At 39.9% G+C, this 21183-nt stretch overlaps 1 protein-coding gene across 3 annotated transcripts in view; it reads right to left on the reverse strand.

The window, feature by feature from the left end:
* The window catches only part of iws1 (interacts with SUPT6H, CTD assembly factor 1), a 45139-nt gene that overhangs the window by 13597 nt on the left and 10359 nt on the right, over positions 1-21183 (reverse strand). For 2 of the 3 annotated variants that reach the window (XM_033031432.1, XM_033031430.1), the window contains exons 2-9: positions 19499-19617; positions 17605-17956; positions 13298-13360; positions 12410-13031; positions 6489-6555; positions 2360-2472; positions 1661-1811; positions 153-235 (exon numbers count right to left, since the gene is read on the reverse strand). In XM_033031432.1, coding sequence (XP_032887323.1) covers positions 153-235; positions 1661-1811; positions 2360-2472; positions 6489-6555; positions 12410-13031; positions 13298-13360; positions 17605-17956; positions 19499-19617 — 1570 coding nt within the window. The remainder of the gene's footprint in view (positions 1-152; positions 236-1660; positions 1812-2359; positions 2473-6488; positions 6556-12409; positions 13032-13297; positions 13361-17604; positions 17957-19498; positions 19618-21183) is intronic. The other variant, XM_033031431.1, reaches the window with a different exon arrangement.

The following is a 21183-nucleotide window of genomic DNA, read 5'->3' on the forward strand; positions in this document are numbered from 1 at the left end:
GAATGTAGACGATTTTGACAGGGTGCAGAAGAGGTTTACCAGGATGCTGTCTGGATTAGTTTAACCTTGCACCATGCTCAGCACAGAAACTGAAGACTGAAGGGCTTGTCCATGCTGTATTGTTCTATGTTCTAATAGGAATTACTACTTACTTTTTCAAATGCATTACGACTGTCGGGAGAAGGGTCAGTTTTTTCAAAGCTGGCTTCTTTTGGCCATTGAGTTGCCTATCTTCCTGCCAAGACAAACATAGCACAGAGTCTGGAAAGATACAAGTAATTGGATCTGATCCATAGCAATCACATCATATTGTCGCACAGCACAGAAACAGATCCTTCAGACTACCACGTCTGTTGTAGTTATCTACACTAGTCTCATTTACTTGCATTGCATCTGTAGACTTCTGTTCTTTGGCAATTCAGGTACTTGATTGCATGGTTCTTAAATCCCCCAAGAGTCTTGGCCTCCACCACTTCATCAGACAGTGTGTCGAGACTATAACCACACTTCTATGAAAAAGTTCACTCACAGAACCCTCTGAACCTCCTATTTCCCATCATTCACCCACACCTTTGGCACTCCAACCATGGGGGAAAAAAGACTATCTACCCCTTCTATCCCCCTCGTAATTTTATATACTTCTGACAGGTGACCCCCTCAGACTTCTCCGCTCTAATTTGGTTTTACTCGTTTTTGCCCACCTGAAACATTGAGCCCTTCTTTCAACTGTGTTTCTTTGATGAGAAATTAGACAATTCTGAATGAGATACACCCAAGTTGAAACTGTTAAAACTAGTTTCTATTTGCTACACTAATTCATCTATCTTTCCTTTGCTATTTCTATGGTTTCCAACATGTTCATACTACCATCATAGCTCGAGCTCCTTTCCTTTCCATTAAATAATGAAAACTACAAAACAATAATCGAGTAATTCGATCACTGTATTACAGTTCACTGCCCCTACACTACAGGCAAATGATCCTGCAACAAAAACAGAAAATCTAGAAACACTTAAACCAAGGGTCTTTGAACTGAAACACTAATTCTGTTTCACTTTGCACAGATGCTGCCTTACCTGCGAGTGTTGAATATTTTAAACATTTTCTACTTGTTTTAGTTTTCCAGCATTTGAAGTTATTTTTAGATGCTTATTTAGCATCATCCTGTTCCCTATTCTTTCATCAGAGGTACAGTGTTTTCAGCACTAGATTTTGCGATATATTCCACTCGCATTCCACTCACTTTGATTTGGTTTGTTGCTGATTACTCCCATTCAACCGAGTTATCCATAATCCAATGAACTATGCTTGCTAATCACTTGGTTGACATCAGTGGAATATATTACAAAATCTAATGTTAAAATATTCTATTCGTTCAAAAGATGAATAAGGGACAGGATGATGCTGACATCCCAACATCCAAATGATGGGATATTAGGAGCTATTACTATCAAATCTTCACAATCCAACAGTATGATGGAAGCAAATTTAATGGAAAACACAGGAGGAGGAGGAGTTGAGGCCAGGGTTAACTAGTCATTACATTGAATGGCTGGGCATACTTGAGAGAAAAGGTGGCCTTTGTCTCCTCCTATTTTGAGTACTTTGACTAATTACTCAAGCCCCATCTAGCCTCACTGTCAGTAACCAGTTGACTTACCTCTGCTGCTTCGTTCATTTTGGTGATCATAGCACTAACCACATCATCCGCATCGCTGATGAAAGTGCCACCATCCCGATTTCGCCGCCGCCTCCGGTTTTGATCTTTCTTCTTCTGTAACATCATCTCAAAATCAGAAACAAAGTCTGAACTGCAACAAAAACAAACTCATCAACAAATAAAAGATTACCTTACACATGATACAGTAGATAGAGAACATCAACCAAGTATGATTCTATAAAAATTCCAGTAACACAAGGATAGGGCTGCATATTCCTTGACCACATGGAACTCCCCCAGGGATAATACAGCTTGTAATTTCACATTTTAATTATCTGTGAAGCCCAAAGTCTGTAGATCAGGCCATCTGAACTATAACTCTCTGCCCGATGCACATGATCATCCTAAATGTGCCATAGTGAATTTATAGGTCAAGGTTCTTGAATCTGGTTAGTTGTTAATTCACCATTTTTCTAACGTGTTCACATTCTACCATGCCTAAAATTTCTGACGTGTTTTTTTCTATTCTGGTGTGCTGGGATTCAATTCAGCATTTTTGCCAAACAAGGTGCTTTTAGAACGTATAATTTCTGGATCACTACAACAATAAACGTTCTTTCCAAAAATCACAACAATCACAAAACAGCAGAAAGGGGCAATACGGAATAAACTCAATTTTGACATAATGCATCTACTTACTCTAACCCTTTTCCTCTAACTTCACTGTCTGAGTCCGACTCTTCAGCAACCATTTTCTTCCTCTCTGCCTCCTGTGCAGCTTTTTCACCATCTAGGTCTTCTTGGTTAAAACCCTGCGAGGAAAGATACAGTTTAGTTATGGATTACAGTTCCAGAAGATAGCTGGATGAAGATTGCTTGAATCAAGCCGTTTCTTTATTGTCTTTTAAATAAACCCTATTCTATACTAAAGCTTGGTGGGCCCAAGTGTACTATAGTGTATATAACTATAGTATTATGAATGCAATTAAAATGATCTTCCGCAACAAGTTAAGCTTAATCTGGAAAAAATGAACAACACGCAAGCTCAATCTTAAAAATGTATTTGGAAAAATATGACGAAGTGCATTGCAACTTTAAATGTTAGTATAGCCAATATCTAATCTTCTGAGAGCCATTACTAATCAGATGGGCTGGACTTCAAATAGCATACTTACCTGGAGCTATTTAATTTTATATACTGCATGCCCTCTGGGTCAAAACTCCTGGGTCAAGCTATTGTTACCAAGTATATACCACGTACCAAGCACTTCCAAGTCAGAGAAGGCATGGGGTACAAATAGCAGCCTTTAGATTGCTTCATTAAACATACCAGCCCGCACAGTTTACACCAACGAGCTAATGGTCACAGATCAAATAGAGCTTGATTGACTTTATTTCCTTTGCTGGAAGAAAACTTGCCCTATCCAGTAGGGAGAACACAATTATAACAATTTTGTTGAAAGCGTTTTTGACCATTGGGTCATGCCACCGTTACTAATCCTGGAATATCTCATTTATTTTCTTGGGTTCAGAACTGTTAGTAAATCTCAATATGGTTCCCTTTTGGGCTTTTTTTAGCTTGCACCTACACCACCAACTTCTAATCATGTAACGGTAAAACCCATGCATTTATGTAACAACGCCACTTGCAAAGCGAACAGACTAAAGCATCTTTCATGTTCTTCTCCAATCTGCCAATAGATAAGTTAATCATTTTGAGAGAAGAGGGCAGTATTAAATCAGACATCAACAAACAAATTAGTTATATTTAAGTCTCACATTAATCAAACGAGCCAGAATTCTTTTATCACAAATACAAAATAAGCACATTATGTTTTCCATTTTAAAGGACTTAATTTTTATTGTTCCATCTTAATAAATTAAATTAATTAATAGTCTTCCTCTCTCGGTTTTGTTGACACTTTTAAATCAGGAAATCAGTTTCAGTTTAGTTTATTGTCACGTGTACCTAGGTACAGTGAAAAGCTTTTGTTGCATGCTAACCAGTCAGCAGAAAGACAATATATGAAAGAAAATCTATCTATTTACAGTGTGTAAATACATGAGGCAATAACGTTTAATCCGTTTAATAGCATTCAATCCATTCCACATCTCCTTACTATTTAAAGGTGTGTTCCTTCTTATTGCATTAAATATATCCAGTCTGGGGGAAGAGGGAAAGCAACTTCCATAATGATTCCCTGCTCAGCAATTCAGGTCAACAAAATAAACTGCACTCCAACACTCCCCACCTCCCAAGAGTAGAATCTTGGCAGTTACCTCATGCCGAGCTTAAGTGAATAAGGTCATCCCAATAATAGAAGCAGATGCTTGCAGGAATTTTGAAAACAGATAATTAGCCATTGTCCACAGTCATTGTGGAATACAACTCGAATGCCAGGCTTGTTATTGTTTAAAAAAACTCTGCCATGTGGCTGTGGAGAGAATTTTAAAGTTACTTGAATGTGCCATAGATTAAAAACACACCATTTATAAAAAATGTATTTCCAAATATTCTATGGCAACACTAACAATTCTGAAAATATGACAGTTACAATGCCTTCTATTGTGTACATGAGGTCAAATTCATTTTACATTTACTAGGGAGCTACTACTGGCCTGCTGAAGTGGTCTTTATTGCTTTACTGAGATCTGCTGTATGGTCGGAGGAAAAAAAATCTTTCGACGGTCCAATTCTTTGACTATCCCTGACAACCAGGAATATCCCAGTTCCTCAATCAACACAACCAAAATACCTATCACTGGTTTAAGTGGAAATTGATGGACGCATAACACACCCATTTCTCACACTATTTCCCCTCCCCCCCCCCAAACAACTCCCCCCCCCCCTCCCACCTATTCCCCCTCCCCCTTTCCACCTATATCCCTCACTCTTGCTTTACATATCACTCTTCTTATCCGACACTCTGTCTGCTTTATCCCCATTTTGTCTTCTTTCCGCACTTCTGCCAACATAAAGCACCCCCCCCCCCACCTGTATTGAACTATGACTTGCCAAGCTTTGTCCCACCCCCAACTCTTTTCTAGCTTTCTCTCCCCTACTACCATCAGTCTGAGGAAGAGTCGAGATCCAAAATGTCACCTATTGACATCCTCCGGAGATGCTGCCCGACCTGTTGAGTTACTGCAGTACTTTGTGTTCTAAGCAACATTCCAGCATCTGCCGTTCCTTGTCTCTACACCAACCATTTGTTGCATGCATCCGTAAAGCCACGGGCTGACTTAAAATGTGATTGTGAAGCAATGCAACATTTTCCAATTATGTGAGGGGCGCTAAAAGGGCAGTAAATTACTCAATTCTGTTTATTAGGGAACGCAAAATAGGACTACAGGATTGGAGAATTTAGTCTGCAAGGGACAAAAACAAATCCAAAAAGGATTAAGATATAATCATTAACAGACGTGTTAATTTTATAATTATTTAGCTAAGAGCTATTGCAGATATGATGAGCCAAATAGACTTCTTGCAAGCATTGTAAGAGTAAGCATCTGCGATCCAAATTAGCATAAAATAAAATTTAAATTACAAAGATATGGTGATGGTTGGAACTAAGTTATACTTAGTGATGTACAAAATGAACACTATGAACACATAGATGGCATATTACTGCATTATTTTTTAGACGAATCATGAGAATTGGTTATGTGCTTTGAAACATCTGATCATTAGCTTTTAGTCGTCCGGTGCTAGACCACTGGCACTTGGAAAACCAAATCTCTGCCCAAATAACAGACCGAGAATATATTTAATACTAAAGGACTCGGCATCTATGTCGAATCAACAGGCCCAGAAACATGTATCCTTGGCCATTAATAAACAATAGAGTCATTGGTCTGGCTGGGAAGCAGGTGCAAGAGGATTATAAAACCATTTAATGCGGTTACTTTCATTCTAAAAAGGAAAAATGGATAGATTGAGTATATGCAGATTCATTAGACCAATGCCCCAGGGAAGAAAATTATTGGAAAATCTCTGATGGATGGGGGAAAATGTTGCTCAGAAAAGCACAGATTGATAAGGAAAAGTTGATATAGATTTGTTGAGGAGGTAAAAAAGAGGGATGATGATGGTATTGCATTTGATGTAGCCCATATGGTAGAATGATCGAAATCTAAAAGCCTGTGGGATCCCAAGGGGTGTAATAAGGTGGATCTAAATTGCCTCTGTGACAGGAAGTAAAGGTTAATGGTTGACAAACTTTCAAAAGGTTTAATCTTGGTATATAAAATGATAAGATGCTTGGAACAAATGGACAGGAAGTATTTTTTCTCTTGATTACAAATACAAAAGCAACAGATGTATAGCTTTGAGATTATATGGGATTTTTGAGGAATGACGGAATTGTTTCTAATTTGAAGATTTCTGGGTGTTTGGTCTTACCTTTATTACATTTTAAACAGGACCAGCATTCAATTTTCCATAATTTAAAGATAGAGACTACCTTGTAAAGATAGGAACCACCAAAGATAAAGACTACCTTGTAACTGATGCCTGAAGATGTTTTTATGGTCGACAAGGGCATGGTAGGCCGAAATGAAACTTGTATGACATTTTGAGATTGCTTGGTTGACACAAAATATCAGATTGAAAATGCTGCAAGGAGGTATTTAGCATTAAAACATACATTTTGCTTCTGTCGTTTTATTCACACCTTCCCCAGAAAGAGTGTATACATGATTTTCAAAAATTATTTTACAGAGTTTAATGTTTTGTTGGAAGTTTACAACAATAAGCAGGGCTTTTAAAAAAAATCTGTGATACTAAATCAGCTAAACCTGAGTGCTTACAGACAAACACTATACGTACTGTAAACTCTTCCCCTTCATCATCCGATTCACCAAAAATGTCAGCTATCAAGTTTCCAACACCAGTCCTGTTTAGAGGAAGCAGAGGAAAACATTACCAGGAAACTTGTAGACATTTTTCCAAATAACTGGAGATATCATCTATATGCAAGGGACTATTCTCACATTTCTCCTGTGCCTCACTATAAGTTGTAACATCACTGAGCAGTGGCACTTAACCTGTCATGCCAATGAAGATCTCTTTACACCAATATCTCCAATAGACATTAATCTCCACTATAATTTAGGACAACTGCAACTCTATACACATATTTGCTCTGGGCTGGGGGTAGAGCCAGAGGGGAAAAAAGAGGAGTGTTGAAACAAGGAACTGCAGATGCTGGTTTATACCAAAGTTAGACACAAAGTACTGGAGTAACTCAGCAGATTAGGCAGCAACTCTGGGGAAAAAAAGGATGGGTGACGTTTGGGGTCGGGTTCTGAAGAAGGGTCCCCATCCCTTTTCTCCAGACATACTGCGTTTCTTCAGCACTTCGTGTCTATCTTTAAAAGAGAGGAAGGGTTGGGGGGTATTACTTGAAAGAGGAGAATTTAATGTTCATACCATTGGTTGCAAGCTACCCAAGCGGAATATGAAGTGCCAGTTGGGGCTGCCTCCTGCACCCATGCAGAACTTGTTGATTTCATCAACTTTACTACAAACTACAAATTCACTTGGACCACATCGGACGTCCCCATCCCTTTTTTCGATCTCTCCGTCTCTATCATAGGGGACAAACTATTGACTGACACATACTCATTGATTCCCACAGCTACCTTGACTACACATCCTGCCACCCTGCCTCTTGTAAGGACGCCATCTCTTACTCTCAATTTTTCTGTTGTGGCCACATCTTCTCTCAAGATGAGGCTTTCCATTCCAGGATATCCAAGATATCCCCTTCATTCAATAAACGTGGCTCTCCCCCACTATTGTAGAATTAAGCCCTCACTTGTGTCTTCTATATGTCCCGCAGTTCTGTTCCTGCTCCCCCTCCCCTCAGAAGGAACAAGGATAGATTTCCCCTGGTCCTTACCTTCAACCCCTCTGCATCCAACACATTCTCTGACTTTTTCGCCATCTTCAATTTGAATCCTACCACCAGTTACATCTTCCCATCCCCACCCTTTTCCGCAGAGACCACTCCCTCTGCAATTCTTTCGATCTCTCATCCCTTCCCATCCAACCTGTTCTCTCCTCATGCACTTGCTCTGCAACTGCAGGAGCTGCAACACGTACTAACACATGTTCTCTAACTTTCATCAATGAACCCCAGCAGTCCTTTCAATTGAGGCAAAGGTTCACCTCTTTCAACCTCATCTAATATACGTGATAGTCCCAACAAGGCCTCCTGTAAAGGAGACCATGTTGGGGGCAGTGAATGTTTCAAAGGAAGCCACGTTGGGAGCCCCAAAATATTGCACCGAACATTTGTGTTCTGTCCGCCAAGGAGCTTCCAGTTGCTAACCATGTTAACTCCCGTTCCTGTATTGATACTTCTGTCCTTGGCCTCCTCCATTGCCAGAGTGAGGTCACACACAAAATGGAAGAACAGCACCTCATAGTCCGCTTAGACAAGTTACAACCCAATGGTCTGAGCAATTAATTTTCTAATTTCAAGTAATAACAGCCCCACCTCTTATTTGTCCTCTGCCCCCAAATAGCAGTTCACCATACATTTGACATTTGGGGAAATATGTTTTTTGCTTATTGACTATGAGGCAGTTTTGAGATACTTTAGTTTAGTTTAGGTTATATATTTTGTGCAGTACCCCGGCACACTTACACTATCCTACACACACTAGGAACAATTTATAATTATTCAAGCCAATTAGCCTAAAAACCTGTACATTTTGGAGTGTGGGAGGAAACCAGAGATCATGGAGAAAACCTACGCAGGTCATGGAGAGAACGTACAAACTCCGCACTGACAAGCACCCGTAGTCAGGAACGAACCCGGGTCTCTGGCACTGTAAGGCAGCAACTCTACTGCAAAGTAATGGTGCTGCGGTACAAAATTCTTTCAAATGTAAAATTCCTTCAAATACATATTCAATAATCCCTCAGTTTATTCCAATATTATTAATGGCCATAGAAATATATTTGTACATAAAATAAATATATCCACAGGACGAGGCTATTCCATTGCTCTTTACGGGGAAAATGGGTTCCCTTCTGGAACTGATGACCTGAAAAGCTCGACACAGAGGGGCAGAGACTGGTCGGGGGTCTACAGACAAGCGTAGGGATATCACCCCAGGGGTTACATGGGTGGCAAGGTTATTTTATCTAAAGATTGGTGCAAACACTACTAGGTATGGCACTAATGAATGGGTTGATGCTGAGTATTTCAGAAGAGTTTTTGCACAGTTTTTGTTTTGTATATATTTTTATTCTGAAAAAAGTTTATTTTTTCGAAGGATAAAACAAATCTAGGACGAGGCTATCCCATTGCATTTTGGGGGGAAATTGCTTTCCCTTCTGTCCCACCTTTTCAAGTACTAAATTCTTCTTTCAGGTGAATCAACAGTTATTTGCACTTTTATTTGCAGTTTCTTATTGGAATTGACAACATTTCCATTTAATTGAGAATATTAGAAAATTGAATAGAAATTTACATCTACAAAAAGATAAATGGTGTTTCAAATTAATAGCTGTCTATCAGAACTGAAGAATGTAAGAGTTTTTTTTGTGCAAGTATAGAGGCAGGAAGAATAGGGAGAACACAGAAAAACAAACAACAAAGTGCTGGATGAACTCAGTGGGTCAGGTAGCATCCGTAGAGGGAATGGACTGACAATGTTTAGGATTGGGACCCTTCTTCAGATTGATGGAATGGTGGGAAGTTGATGTGGATCCGATTCAGACTGAGTGGAGAGAACATGTAGGGGATTTAAACAAATACTTTGACTTTAAGACTATGCAGAAATCTTCTGGTGGACAACAGGTCTAGAATAAATAAGAAAAAGGGGTAATTTTTAATCTTTTGCATATGTTGTTAAGCTAGAAAGGGTGCAGAGAAGATTTACAAGGATGCTGCCAGGACTCGAGGATCTGAGCTATAGAGAGAGGTTGAGCAGGCTTATTCCTTAGAATGCAGGATGATGGTGTGATCTTCTAGAGCCACATCCCTTAAATAAGCAGAGAATGCAAAATATTTTAGAAACATAGAAAAATAGATGCAGGAGTAGGCCATTTGACCATTCAATATGATCATGGCTGATCATCCAAAATTAGTACCCCGTTCCTGCTTTTTCCCCATACTCTTTGATTCCTTTAGCCCTAAGAGCTGGATCTAACTCGTTTGAAAACATCTAGTGAATTGGCCTCCACTGCCTTCTGTGGCAGAGAATTCCACTGATTACCAATTCTCTGCGTGAAAATGTTTTTCCTCATCTCAGTCCTAAATGGCCTACCCCTTACTCTTAAACTGTGAACCCTGGTTCTGGACTCTCCCAACTTCTATTGTGCTTAGTATATTTGAAGCATTATCTGTGACGATGCATAGAATCTGGTCTTTCAAAATTTCTTCCACTGAGTTCTGGATCTCATGTCCTAATGCCTAATGGTGTCCTAATGCCTGAGTTACTACTACATTGTTTTCATCAACAAATCTAGCATTGATTGCAAAATAGTTAACTCTGTGACGAGTGGTGGAATCCATTTTAATGAACATGAAGAGTTTTTTTGAGGTCTCTCGTTTGGCCAATTTTTAAACTCGTGTTCCCTTCTGTACCCTTCGCTTTACAACCTAATCAATGTGTGGTACCAAAAATCTGGCTAAAGTCGGAATCAGTTTATCACATTTGCAAAATTATATCACTAAGGTCTATAACTTTAGTATATTTGATGTTTGCGGCTTCATATCAAGCCATAGATCCACACAAATCTATTACACAGCTCATATGCGCTAATAAATCAGAATATACACATTTTCTGTCAGCCCAGATTAAACTTACTCTGAATTAACACCACCTGCTTCTACATTATACTTCTTTAACAACATTCATAGTTAAAAATACAAATTTCTGAACTTTACGTCAACAATGAGCAAAGAGGTCTAATTTTAGCTCTCTGTCCACGAGAATCCCCTTTGTGTCTATCTCCTTTGATTCTATCTGTGCAATTTCTCACTTGCAACAGATAGGACAAAAGGAGATTAAATGGCAGCACACATTCTAAAATCTGGCAAACCAGTGTAAAGGAACCTATCGCTCTAATACACAGTGCAATGAGAGTAGCATAGACTTTTCATGGACTTTTACATTTCATGGAGGAATATGGCTTTTTGTATATATAATATTTCCAGTGCAATAGTTTTACGATTACGGCAAATTAGTAACTAGATATACTGCAATGACTTAATGGAAAGCTACATAACAATCACTTTATTAAGCAGAGGAGAGCTTGTCCTGTTATGTGAAAGTTAATAGATCACACATCTATTACTTCAGAACCAGGAGAGAGAATTGAATGGAACTATGACATATTTTTTACCATAAATGTAATGCTATATGTAAATAGTAAGTCTTTGATGAACAATCCACATCTTGAAATATTACATAGGTGTTTAAAATAATAACAACAGAAACAACATAAAAGGTGGTGTGGGAGAAACAAGATGGATATCTCTGGAGAAACTTAAAAGCTGGTTAATAATAGGACAATTTGATATACTCCTCACATGGGAAGTTTGAACGGTTTTCGTGCAACAGTTATGATAACGAAAGAAGGCATGAGCCAAATACAAAAGAGGCTGTTCTATGAGCTGTTCCACGCAAGTATTGACTTTTTGGTCCAAAAATAGAGGATGAGAAACATTAAGCAAACAAAATGCAAATAGTATCAAAACAGTGCGATACGGATTCAATTATTGAGTTAAGAAAATTATATAGAATAATAAATACCTCAAACTTCATTTGTACAATCTAATTGAGAGGTTCATATCAAATTCTAAAAGCATTAAAATACAGCAGAATGTTTCAGATAATGATTTACCACAGATGAGGATTATTTTTTCGCTTATTGAGTTACCTCACAAACAACCAGGAAATAAAATCTCCTTATAGGCAAAACAACGATGCGTGAAGTGTTTCTTCTGATACCAGACATATTTCTTCCATACTTTTATACTGGTTTATCTATACCCACCAGTACTTCAACCTTGTAATAAACAGTGATAACATTCTATCCTGGAGGTACACTGAATCAGGCACGTGCCGTCAGGGTAGGCATGGTAGGCAGTGCCTACCCAGACTAAAATTATAAAAGGGTAATTATTAAATATAAATAGTAAATATTTCCAATTAATTTACTATTGAATATTTCCAATTAATTTACTATTGGCAACTTAATGCACAAAATTACATGCATAATTTATTAAATGGTTTTATTTTCATGATTTAATCGATCTCTCAGGTAGGCATAATTTCCCCATGCCTTGTGTACAAATAATGTGGTAAGATTTCTTTGCGCTATATGTTTTTAAATATTTTATTAAGAGATAAGGCTTTTGAAGAGAAATTACTTTATAAAAGTCAACTGGCTGCCTACCGGAGAGGAGACCAATCTACGCATGCGCGGTTTTTAAGATTTTTAAAAATCGACTGACTGCCTACCTTGAGTAATTACTCACGGTACGTGCCTGACTGGAATACATCTGTAGCGTTACTCCTCAGTACTGCACACTAGTGTTATATGGCAGGGGGACTGAGCACTGGATTAAGGTACTCAGTACATTTTGATGAACCATAAAGAAAACTATGAAGAGTCCATCAAGATTTGCTGATACCATACAAAATATTCTTGGATGGAGAGTTGGGGAAACACTGCCATGCATCTACAATACTCACACCCTGTATTTAGAAGCACTTTTCACTTACTCATCGTCAGATTCACTGTCAGTGCCAAATAGACCAGACTCGGCTTTTGGGGAGGGCTGTTTATTCTCTTCATCACTATCAGATAAGATGGCCTTAGACTCTTGTTTTCCAGGTGCAGCATCACTGTCTGAATCCTCACCAGCAGAAAGAATGCGTTTCTTCTTAGCAACGATATCACTGACCGAGTTTGAGTCTTCATCCTCTGACACAACGGGTTTTTCCTTTGGAGCAGTGTCACTCTCTGAACCATCATCATCGGAGAAGACCCGCTTTTTTCTCACACCTATATTGCTATCAGAATCTTCAGCATCAGAAACAACCTGCTTTTTCACACGAGCGTTTGAGTCACTGTCGGAGTCGTCATCGTCAGACGATATGGGCTTGGCTTTTGAGACATCCACACTGCTGTCAGAATCATCATCATCTGAAACAACCCTCTTCACTGGGGCAACATCAGCTTCGCTGTCTGATTCCTGGCCTTGTGGGGTAGCCCGCTTTCTTTTTAAATCACCAGCATCACTACCTGATTCCTCCTTATCTGAGTCAATGACACTTTTCTTGGTGGGAGCAAAGTCACTGTCCGAATCCTCACTGTCCGACATTATACGAGTTTTCTTAGCAGCTGTGGGGGAAAAAAGAACATCTCATTTAGATCTATCCTACAGATTGCATCAGCTTGTAATGCTTCCAAAACCCTTCCCAAAACACTTATTTGTACTAGGTGTTGGAAATGTGTTTTGATAGTCCAACCACACATCCTTCATGCAACAGTGTCAGGCTGATTTCTCATCTTGAGGCAGTGAAGGATAGCTTTACATAACACTTTTAGATCAATGCTTATTTAAAATAAAACACATTACAGCTGCCCAATTCCTCCTGGATACTTACATTTATTCTGTACTTCTTTTTCCTCATCCTCACTATCAGATAGGACTGGTTTCTTCCTCTTTGCTGAAATAAAATAACAATATATTAGGAAATCAATTTAACTTTAGAATTGGTTTGTATTCAGACCATTTCCCCTAACACACCTTTGCCAGCTCTCTGGAAGTAACTTGTAAGATCCACTTCCCTCTGTCGTTCATTATTCTGCTATGAAATCCTTTGGTGAAGGCTTCACTGATAACAGAATGTTTAAATCTAACAGTTGGTCAGCATGTAGATTTACGCAGTAAGATTCTACCAATAGTATGTCGACGTCAACAAGGGAATTGACACCATAGACGGTGACACCATAAAATCAGAAGGGAAAAAAAAATCCATCTAGACTAGCTGTTCTTCAAAACAATTCCATTGGAGGGGAAGATGGGAGGGCATTAAGAAAATCAGATGGCATTGATGGCCAAGTGAGAAAATAGGTTACTTTACTTTAGGCAAAGGATCGGCAACCGACAGCCCCCAGGCCAAATGCAGCCCGTAACCCAAAATCATCCCGCCCGCAGGCCGATTTTTCTCCCCGTAATCATCTGGCCCGCAGGCCGCCAAGCTCTGGCTATACCGCATCCTGCGCAAAGCCGCTGGCACGTGAACACGTTTAAGAAAGAACTGCAGATACTGGAAAAATCCTGGCCCTTATGCAGAACAAGGTTGCCGATCCCTGTTTTAGGCATTAGCGATCCACTGTGGCAGCAGGCCCTGCAGCCCACCGAGTCCCTGCAGATCAGCAATCAACCTGTGCAGTAACACTATCCTACACACTAGGGACAATTTACAATTTTGCCAAAGCCAATTAACCTACAAACCCGTATTTTTTGGGATGCGTGAGTGATCTGGAGCACCTGGATAAAAAAACTGCAGTCACACGGAGAACATGCAAACTCCATAGACAGCACCCGTAGTTTGGATCGAACCTGGTCTCCGGCGGTACAAGGCTGCAACGCTACCACTGCGCCACTGTACCATTATATCGGAGTAAGTGAGATTATGGGATTGGCGGGATTTCTCTGAGAGCTGGCATAGAATTAATGGCCTTCAACATCCATGAGGAAATGTGAAATCCTTGTTGGAACTTGATCAATAACAGGAATGGCTTATGGATACTGACTTGTGTAAGAAGGAACTGCAAATGCTGGTTTAAACCGAAGATTATCCATTAACAGTTATGCTCAAAAGAAAATTGACAGAACATTGTCTGAGTGAAGTACCGGATGGCAGCAAATGTTATTGGATTTATTGACCAATTATAAGATATTAGGGAAATCAGCAGCCATTGTTTCTGCTTCATTCATAATGTTAATTATGGGGGAGGGGTGGGGAGAGAAGATTTCGTTCTTTAGAAATTACTTGAGAGTCAATTAGTTCCTTTGATTGGTTTCATTGCAAAGAAGTATTGGCTATTCCTCAAGCATGAGTTATAGCATTGATGTTTCCGGAATAGAGAACATTTCAATCAAAGCCAGTTGTCTTTTACGATATCCACATACACACTTGCTATAAGATGCATAGGATTGTGATCAAGAACGCCTAGATCCATCAATGATTCTAATAGTCATTATTCCCGTCCTGCCCAAGATCTGTCAGTACAGAGTATATTGACCGAAGATTATTCTTGTCTGGAATTCAGTATCAAATCCTATGTTCATTCACAAATGAATAACAACTACTCCTTACATGAAATTAGATTGTTTTAGATTGTATTCAATGCACCAGTTTAACAATTTAAAAAAACTACTTTCAAGAGAATTTTAATATATAGGGAAAGCTTGAGGAAATCTGTGGGACAGAACAAATGTAAATCTGCCCTGTGTCGTCCCACCTGGACTCATACCCATTTCTCCCCTCCCCTTCCTTTGACCACAATTCTTACCTCTTCTATCCTGATCTAACACCTCATGCAGGACAGAACGCCACAGGAGAACCTTCTTCCTTGTGGCTATCAAACTTTACAACTCCTCCCCTTACTTTTGTGGGGTAGACCGAGAATAAGACTCCCCCCCCTCAATCTTTGCACATCCCCAAAGCTGTACCACATGTCACTTTATTTGTATGTTTCAGATACTTTGTATTTTTAATGACTTGGCAAATTAATTTCCCTCCTGAGATAAATAAAGTTCTATTGTATTGTATCGTATTGTCTTTTTTCATCTCTGGCATTGTCCAACCATCCGCCTATCAAGAAACCTAGCTCATCTGTCTCCACCTATCACTTGCCAGACATTGTCCCCCCCCCCGCCCCCATCACCACCAACACATTCAGTCTGAAGGGCCCCGACCCGAAACATTGCTTATCAATGTTTTTCAGAGATGATCGTTTGGCGGAAACCAAACACAGATTGGGTGATCGTTTTGCGGTACACCTTCGCTCAGCCCGCCTGAACCTACCTGATCTCCCGGGTGCTGGACACTTTAATTCTCCTTCCCATTCATATACAGACATTTCTGTCCTAGGTCTCCTCCATTGTCAGAATGAGGCCAAATGCAAATTGGAGGAACAGCATCTCATGTTTCGCTTGGGTAGCTTACAGCCCAGTGGAATGAATATTGATTTCTCTCCAGCTTTTTTTGTCTATGCTGCCTGACCTGCTGAGTATTCCAGCATAGTGTATTTTTTGCAGTAGCAGTTAATCCCCAATTAACCAACAACAACTTCATGCTCCAAAGTATTTGAGGGACCTCGCACAAGAACAAGCTGCAAGGAATTTCACATTTTCACCCCAAAACTTTAAGTTCAAGTTCAAGTGAGTTTATTGTCATGTGTCCCTGTATAGGACAATGAAATTCTTGCTTTGCTTCAGCACACTTGCAACTCAAGTCCCAAATGAGACGACATCAGCACCTGAAATCATGGGTGAAAGAGTACCTTCAGACCTTTTGCTGTTGTCCACTTTATTCCAATCTCAGCCGGGCTGAGCACCAAACTCTCAAAGCACTGATTATCATCACAGTATGAACCAATGCAAGCAGCATTTCATGCCAGGCTAATATACTGGCCCTATCTTTAATTTTCAAACCCACTGTGAAAATGATATTGTCCTCTGAACTTAATACATGTAAAGCTGCAGCTGAACTGCAGACATTTTAAAATAAAGGGAATGTCATTGTGTCACACAAGCGAGCACTCTTCTGGTAGGCCCACTACTCAATCATGGAGCACATCAGGTGAAGCCCACTGCTATCCTCACTGACCACAACAAAATCTCTTACTAAACAGTTATTAGGCTTGGCAATGAGCATATTCATCCCTCTCTAATGTGGGGATACAAATCAAATATCATACCTTATCAGTAAGACTCAGCAGGTCACAACTTAAACTACCTTAACCAACAGAGACCCAGGGGCAAAATAAAATATTCAAACACAAAACCTGTGTTGACACGAATTCAGGCTGGTCAACAAACTTCTGAAAGTAAATTGCAGGATACAAGGGATGGTCCTTGAGATCTGCGCTGGAACTTTGCATTTCTGAAATGCATAAATGTTCAAGAATCACAATTTGCAATAAATTAACATGGGGGGGGGACGTCAAGGACTATAGACTTAGGAAAAGCAGAATTAACTTTGAAAAACATCTACTGAGCAGAGAAATTCAATACTGACAAATGTTAACTATTACATACTGAGCAGAGAAATTCAATACTGATAAATGTTAACTATTACATACTACAAGTAAAATTTAAATTTGCATGTATTCTATTTATGTGATAGAATTTTTAGCATGATTACTATATTACGTTATTTTTTCCTGCAATTAATAAATGTAACAGAATATTAGATTAAACCATCAAGTAAAATGAGTTCAGATAATGCAGACTAATTTGTTTAAGTTTAGTTTAGTTTAGAGATACAGCGCAGAAACAGGCCCTTCGAACCACCGGGTCCCCGCCGACCAGCGATACCCACATAATACCCTACACCTACTCGGGACAATTTTTATTTTTACATTTTACCAAGCCAATTAACCTACAAACTTGTACATCTTTGGAGTTTGGGAGGAAACAGAAGATCTCAGAGAAAACCCACGCAGGCCATGGAACGAACGTACAAACTCCGTACAGACAGCACCCGTAGTCAGGATCGAACCCGGGTCTCCAGCACTGCATTCGCTATAAGGCAGCAACTCTACCACTGCATCACTGTGCATCACACACAAGATATAATTTAGGTTATCAAGACATGAAGAAGACATTCAGGATGTCCTGAAGAAGAAAAATGTTATCTCCATTCTCAACATTTATTTAAACAATAGCAGCAAGTACCTGTTTTCTCATTCTCTTCCTGCTCATCATCACTGTTGGAAGACCTGAGGGGGGCAGGACTATCATTTTCACTGCCTCCTCTGCTCTCATGATGTTCAGGTGATGCTCTAACATCCTTTTCACTGTCTGTGTCATTAATTTGATCGTGGTTTTCTTCACGCTCCCCTCCATTATCTTCATTTGTGAAGTGATTCTCTTTATCACTACCTGCTTCATCATCTGATGGTTCAACACTGCAAACTTTCTTGGGTTTTTCACTCTCAGAATCTGTGCTCACGTTATTTTCTTCTCTGCTTTGTGGGCGGCCAGGACTGTCTTCCGCATCGCTCTGATCTTCCTTGTGGCTTTCATCCTGAAATATAAGTAAAACAAAAATTTGCACTAACTGGGGAGGTAGATTCCGGAGATTGTGGGGGCAAATATTGAATGGGATTAAAGTAATGTTAGTGTAAAACATTGGTGCAGAATCAATGGACCTATTTCCGTGCTGTATCTCTCTATGACATGGTCAGAACTTGATGTGCGATGAGACAAGAATATCAGACTTTTTTTTGTATAAAATAGAAGATGGTAACATTATAAACTGGTGCTTTAACAACAAATAAACTGAAGATGGGCAATGCTTTGAATGTGGTGATAGGCCCTGGCAAAGATCAAACAAAAAATATGAACTGACAGATGCAGAGCCATGGTCTCCAAATTATAGAAGCCAGAGTTTATGCTGGGGCCACCCTGTCCAATGATTAACTGGGGGAAAATGTGTCTCGTCCATGCAAATACGCTCAAATTACAAAAGCAGTTTAGCAGGAACAGGGTGCAAGTCTTGCACGCAGAAGTTTGAAAAAGTGTGGAGATTGGAGAAAAAAAAATGGAGAAGAACACATCGAGAGCCAAGATCTAGGTCCCAAAAGGAGTAGGCTTAACATACAAGGCAAATGGGGACAGGGCAGCCAAACAGTAGAAACACATACAAAAGAGCTCATCTTGATTTACCAATAAGTTCATGAGGTCATCACAACTACTTGTAGAAATGACCATGGGGAAAATAAACTATAAGTTGTCCTTATTCTCCAGTATACATTCTTCACCCAAAACCAGCCACTGCAAGGTCAAAGAATAGTCAAAGTAGTCTAGATAAAGTTTGAGAGGTATGGCTAAACAAAGTTGCATGCCAGATCCGCTCGTTGTAATCTCAATGTCAATCTGATCACTCTGCTAGGACTTTGGTTAGGTTACATTTGGAGTTTTGTATGCATTCTGGTCTCCACAATACAAGAAGGTGTGACGGCTTTGGAAAGGGAGCAGAAGAGGTTTACCAGAATAATGTCTGGATTAGAGGGTATTAGCTATAAGAAGAGGTTGGAGCGAATCGCACTGGATCTCTGGAATGCAAGACGTTGAGCGGACACCTGATAAAAATATATAAAATTAAAAATAGGATACACAGTCACAGTCTTTTTCCGATGGAAATATTAACGAATAGAGGACATAGCTTTAAGGTAAGAGGAGCAACGTTTAAGGGAGATGCATGGCAAGTTTTGTTTTTACATAGAGGGTGGGGGCCTGGAACACGCTGCTCGGGGTGGTGGTGGAGGCAGATATGATAATGGTGTTTAAGAGGCTTTTGGATGAACATGGATGTGCATAGAATAGAGGAATATGTATCATATGCAGGCAGATTATATTAGTTTATCTTAGCATCATGTTCAGCACAGACATTGTGGACCGAATGACGTGCTGTGCTGTACTATTATATGAAATGCAGAACTGGCACAAGCGGCTGAGTAGTCAGTTCATGCTTCTAATTCGTGCATTTGTAAGTTCAAGTGTAAGTGTGAAGATGATGTTGGTGCTGGAGCAGGGAGGTATAAGACTAGGATGGCAAGTCTCTCACCTCACTGTGATGCCCTGCACTGCTGGCTTCAGATGCTGCACACTGTTCAGTTGAGTCTTCCGGATCGTCTGAGCCTGAATTGTGTTCATCCTGTACTGGCGTTGCTCCACCGTCATCTACTGAAAATAAAATAAGTCATTGGCATTGCAGCACACTACTACCCAACTGGATATAACCAAAACTACTCTGTTAGTTGCATAGCCATTTTAGGATGCCCTGATGCACAAATATCATTATTTTACTGATATATTGATCATCTGAAAAATAAACCAGCCCTTGCTAATCAAATAGTACTGTGGTCCCAAGATAATTACAAAACAAAGAACTTCTTGCACTTTAAATAATATTATGGCATCCTTACGTAGGCAAATGAGGATTGTTGTTTAATACAGCACTGTTAACTGTCTAGACCTTGCAGGCTAGGCAAATATTTTTTGAGAAGATGGAAGCAAGCAGCCTCTTTGAACTGTCGCAGCTTTCATGGTAAGGTATTCCCAGTGCTGTTCATTAAAAGCTCCACCCAAGGATTTGCCCTTGCAACAATTAAATACAGGCAATATATTTCCAAACAGAACATAATGAATAGAAGCAGGAATATAACTTTTATTGCCACTCAATGGCAATTGATTATCAAAGCATTGATTGCCCTGTAATGTAAATATCAATGTCAAACTTGAATGTACAGGGCCCTCCATAATGTTTGGGCACTGTACAACATAATATTGCCTCTATACTCCATAATTTGAGATTTGTAATAGAAAAAAATCACATGGGGTTAAAGTGCACATTGTCAGATTTTATTAAAGGCCATTTTTATTCATTTTGGTTTCACCATGTAGAAATTACAGCTGTGTTTTTTCAAGTTCTTACCTTCCCGGAGCGGATCCCTTGTCTAGGATCGTTCCCACCGTGGCCTGCGGACTTACCATCAAGGGCTCGCAGTCTCGGGAGAGGCTAGTCGGGAGCTCCAACGCCGCAGAAGGTTCAACCAGCCCCGACGCGAGGTTCGACCGCCCGGCGCGGGGGAGCTGATAACCCCCCGATGCAGGAGCTGAACGCCTCGACGCGGAGGGCCCGAACACCGCCGGCTACGGGAGTTAAGACCGTCCCGTCAACGGAGGCTCGAGGCCCCCGACCGAGGAAGAAAAAAGGAAGGCCTTGAACTTTATTTCGCCTTCCATCACAGTGAGGAATGTGTAGGAGTCACTGTGGTGGATGTTCACGTTAAAACGTGTTTTTGAGTCTGTTGCTTTTAATTGTATGACTGACCTGGCCAGTGAAATTCCTCGTATGTTGCAAAACATATTTGGCGAATAAAATCTGATTCCGATTCTGATTAAGAAGAGAGCACTGGTGAGCTTACTAATCGCAAAGGGACTGGCAGGCCAAGGAAGACCTCCACAGCTGATGAATTAAGAAATCTCTCTATAATAAAGAAAAATCCCCAAACACGCGTCCGACAGATCAGAAACACTCTTCAGAAGTCAGGTGTGGATTTGTCAATGACCACTGTCCGCAGAAGACCATGAACAGAAATACACAGGCTACACTGTAAGATACAAACCACTGGTTAGCCGCAAAAATAGGATGGCCAGGTTACAGTTTGCAAAGAAGTACTAAAAATAGCAACCACAGTTCTGGAAAAAAGTCTTGTGGACAGATGATGCGAAGATTAACATATCAGA

This window comes from Amblyraja radiata, chromosome 13 (assembly GCF_010909765.2).
Source record: "Amblyraja radiata isolate CabotCenter1 chromosome 13, sAmbRad1.1.pri, whole genome shotgun sequence".
In the NCBI taxonomy this organism is placed as follows: Eukaryota; Metazoa; Chordata; class Chondrichthyes; order Rajiformes; family Rajidae; genus Amblyraja; species Amblyraja radiata.